Source organism: Topomyia yanbarensis, unplaced genomic scaffold (assembly GCF_030247195.1).
Source record: "Topomyia yanbarensis strain Yona2022 unplaced genomic scaffold, ASM3024719v1 HiC_scaffold_273, whole genome shotgun sequence".
NCBI lineage: Eukaryota > Metazoa > Arthropoda > Insecta > Diptera > Culicidae > Topomyia > Topomyia yanbarensis.
In genome coordinates this window covers 16,264-20,850 of record NW_026683463.1, presented here as the reverse complement: position 1 = coordinate 20,850, position 4,587 = coordinate 16,264, and the positions used below count along the sequence as shown (strand labels likewise).

Here is a 4,587-nt window from a genome sequence, read left to right as displayed (position 1 = left end):
GAAAATACGAGCTAGTGAGTTTTCTTCATGTAAATTGTTGAAAAATCCAATATAAACTTCAGGCACGTTGGTCCGGTAGTTAGACTTGTCCGATTTGTTTCAAATTTGGTACAAGTACTCCTGGTGGGACTAGGAATCGACTCAGGGGTGGGCCGGAGTTTTCAAAAATTCATCATTTTTCTGGGCAGTCTAGTGCACAGTGCTCTAAAAATCTAGCGAAATCGTCTTAGGGCACCAGCGGGTCTGTAAAGAATACTAAAAATTAATTTCTATTCCATAATTTTCAGTTCAGCAATTCGAGAGACCGTGCTCGCCGCAAGCCATGAAAAATAGACTACGTTGTGAAGCGATGGTCACTATTTATTAAAAAATCACGGTTGAATAAAAAATAAAACTATTAAAAAAATTCAAATAGTTTATAATTTTCACAAACTTATTAGGAAAAATTGTTTAATAAGCTTTCGTAATATTGCGTAGGAAAAAAGCTGAAAATTTGAAAATCAATCTGAGGATTATGATTGATTACAGAACTCTGGAATTTTCTATTGGAATGTTTTCAGGCAGGAATTTGATATTGACGCTATTAGACAACTGTGAAATCAAGATCAATAGATCAGTTACATATCAGGACCCCATTCCGACAATTTATCAAAAGTCCTCATGATGTTTACAACAACAGGTTATCAATCTACGGATCAGATAATTGTTATTGTAATATTGAATTAAATCAGTCAGCATCAATAATTTTTTTTTTTGGTGTGGTGGGGGGGGGGGTTGTATGGTGAAAACCCCAAAACCTTCTCTTGGCTGCGCCGTTGCTTGGAGTTATTTATTTCGCTTTTCATTTTCCGAAAGGTTTCAGATCGATCCGATGGTCATAAGTTAGAAAAATTGCAGTCAGAAGGTTCGCACAAATGAACATTTTTGCACTTATAAGTTATCAAGTTCCTTCCAGACAACTTGGAAATGTTCGGTGATTATTTCTAGCGGTTGTAGATAGAAAAATGAAATACAAAATTCGATTTATCGAAATAATGTTTGGCTTATTTCAATGGATTATTACTATATTGAACAATAAATAGGCGACGAAGAGTAATCCACAAACAACAAGCCATAACTTTTAAAGTATTCAAAATAGATATTTGAAGTCTTCAGTAAAGTTATTCGCAAAAGTAAGAGCTACAAATTTGCTGAAGGCATCATTTCGATATAATCACTTCCAAGAAAATTTGTGAAAATATCTCACTCATAGGGGGATTAATTAGCAAAAGCACAATACCAAAAGAAAGGGCATATTACCTCCATTAAATTCACTGAAGATACAATTGACCTAAAATAAGCCGTTTTGGCGTTAATAATAGATTACATGTTTTTAGTCATATTTCTGGCAATGGGAAATGATAAAAATCTTTCGTCCGCATTTAATGTTAAATATCTCTTTTGATAATAGTCCGATTTATAGCTTGTTCGAAAGGTATTTGTTAAAGCTGCCTAAAAACATATAAATTGCTATTCTATATTGTCAATTTCGGCAGATAATTCAAAAAAAACTGCAAAAAACGCCATTTTTACGCATTCAAACATTCATATCTTGGAAACTAAACATCAGAATCAAAAACAAATTAATAGCGTTCATACTGTTTTTTAGTTCTTTCATTTAAAATTGGTTTGGATAAGATCGGTTCAGCCATTGCTGAGAAACACGAATGAGAATTTGTCCGTTACATACACACACACACAGACACACACACACACACAGACATTGTCCCAAATCGTCGAGCTGAGTCGATTGGTATATAAGACTCGGCCCTCCGGGCCTCGGAAAAAATCTTGAAAGTTTAAGCGAATTCTATACATTTCTTTTATAAGAAATGTAAAAATGGATGCCACTACAAGCATCATGCATTGCTTCATAACGACCAGAAGCAGCATTCATTGGCTACAGAAGGGACGTCCAAGAGCTCGACATCAATATCGTCAGAAAACAGCAAGGAATTTCCAGAACCGAATTCAGCGGTGACGCATGGATGCCACACACATCAGACAAAATCCAGCGACACCCTTTTTCGCTACTTACCAGTACTGCTGCATGGGGAGCGTAGATCTGTGCGAACTCACGCGTTCCTTGACGATGGATCAGCCCTTACACTGCTAGATGAAAAGCTGGCTGACGAACTTGAGCTGAAAGGAGAGGTTAAGCCGCTGTGTCTGCACTGGACCGGTGGAACACAGCGCCAGGAAACGAATTCGCGCATCGTTGGATTAGAAATAGCTGGTATTCACGGTGGAGCTAAGAGTTATACTATCAAAGATGCCCGCACAGTGAAGGAATTAATGCTTCCATTCCAGACGATGGACATGAAGGAACTCTCGCAGATCAACCCCCATATGAAAGGGCTACCGATTTCATCATACCAGGGTGTCCGACCACGAATTCTGATTGGACTTAAAGATTTGCACCTTAGCATGATTCTTAACTGTCGCGAAGGCCAACCGAGCCAACCGATCGCAGTAAAGACACGTCTGGGATGGACAGTGTGCGGAGGTGGGAGTTCCGATCTGGCATCAAGCCCAGTACACTCCATCTACCACATTAGTAATTGTGATTTGGATAAGACAGACGAAGATCTTCATAAGGCGATGAAGGATTATTTCTCGCTTGATAGTCTGGGTGTCACAAAACCACATAGGGCACTCCTTTCCGTCGAGGATGAACAAGCCCTATCTCTTCAACAATCTCTGACCAGATTCACGGGGCAACGTTACGAAACGGGCCTACTATGGCGTTCATGCAATTTGCGACTGCCGGACAGCCAGGCGATGGCTCTGCATCGGTTCCAATGCCTGGAGAAACGTATGCTCAAGGACAAAGCACTCGCTAAAACTCTGACTCAAAAAATAGCTGATCACTTGAGCAAAGGCTATATTCGGAAGTTGACGGAGAATGAGCTGCAGCAGTCGTACCAGCGTACGTGGTATCTTCCAGTGTCCCCAGTCACGAACCCGAACAAACCCGGGAAGGTGAGAATGGTGTGGGACGCAGCAGCCAAGGTACACGGAGTCTCTCTAAATTCGACACTGCTCAAGGGACCCGACCTACTGTTCTCGCTGTACACTGTGTTGATCCGCTTTCGTGAGAGCCCCATTGCCTTGACAGGTGACATCAGGGAGATGTGCCCAGTATGTGATGAACCTGAATGCAGATCGCTTTGCACAGACATATCCAGCAGCCACAGAAGTCATAAAAAAAACAGCATTACGTAGACGACATGTTAGTGAGCGTCGACACTGAAGAAAAGGCGATCAAGCTTGCACAGGACGTAGCATTCGTGCATTCGCAAGGCGGATTTGAAATCTGCAATTGGACCAGCAATTCTCAAGGCGTCTTGAAGGCCCTGCAGATGATCAACACCACCGACAAGAACTTGGATCATTCGCCAGAAATTGCCACGGAAAAGGTACTTGGCATGTGGTGGCGTACTGAGGCGGATGTTTTCACCTTCAAAGTCGGTTGGGATCGCTACGACCGTGACCTTTTAGAAGGTCATCGCCGGCCAACGAAGCGAGAAGTACTGAGAGTTCTGATGACGATATTCGACCCTCTTGGACTTATCGCTCCATTTCTGGCCTATTTGAAGATTCTGTTGCAAGAAGTCTGGCGTTCCGGCATACAGTGGGATGATAAGATTGATGACAACATTCTCACAAAATGGCGAACCTGGTTGAGAGTACTGCCTGAAGTCGAACAAGTCCAGATTCCACGATGCTTCCGCTCAAACTTCACTAATGGTTACGAAGATGTTCAGCTACACACATTCGTGGACGCTAGTGAGAACGCCATGGCCGCTGCCTGCTACACACGCTTCGTCCAGAATGGAGTCGTCCGATGCTCTCTCGTCGCCGCCAAAACTAGAGTCGCGCCATTGAGATACCATACGATCCCGAGATTGGAGTGTGAATCTGCAGTAATCGGCGTAAGGCTCGCCCGGTCAGTCGTCGATTCATTGTCCTTTCCGGTAGACAAACTCTTTTATCACACGGATTCCAGGGACGTAATCTGTTGGTTGGGCTCCGATCATCGCCGATATTCATCCTTCATCGCATCTCGGGTGAGCGAGATTTTGGAAGCCACAGAGGTGCACCAATGGCGTTGGGTCCCGACTAAACTTAATGTTGCAGATGATGCTACAAAATGGGAGAAGTCTCCAGATATGACTCCTAGTTCGAGATGGTACAACGGCCCCGACTTCCTCCGGTTGCCAGAAGAAACATGGGGAGAGAAAGCAAAACCGACACCGAACTTCGTCCGAGCCTGCTAGCTCACTTCACAAAGCCAGATAATGCAATAAATGTCTCTAGTTGGAAGCAAATGGTTAACGTTGCTGTTGCTGTTCATCGCTTCCCTGCGAACTGCCATTTGAAGAGCCGAAAGATGCCCATCATGAGTGGACCTGCTACTTCGGAGGAACTGCTGGTCGCCGAACGCTACGTGATGCGCCAAGCTCAACGAGAAGCCTACCCAGATGAAGTAGCCATCCTCCTTAAATCCGAGCCGTCTGTTCCAAAATCCAGCTCCCTGTACAAGTT

At 43.3% G+C, this 4,587-nt stretch overlaps 1 protein-coding gene across 1 annotated transcript; it reads left to right on the top strand.

Annotated features, from left to right (window-relative positions):
* Positions 1-3,269: 3,269 nt before the first annotated feature.
* Positions 3,270-4,319, top strand: LOC131695077 (uncharacterized). The gene has a single exon (XM_058983606.1). It carries the CDS (start codon positions 3,270-3,272, stop codon positions 4,317-4,319), a length of 1,050 nt encoding a protein of 349 aa, XP_058839589.1.
* Positions 4,320-4,587: the final 268 nt, after the last annotated feature.

Excerpts from the sequence above, each read along its gene's own strand:
- LOC131695077 (XM_058983606.1), top strand. The coding sequence starts at position 3,270 with ATGTTAGTGAGCGTCGACACTGAAGAAAAGGCGATCAAGCTTGCACAG.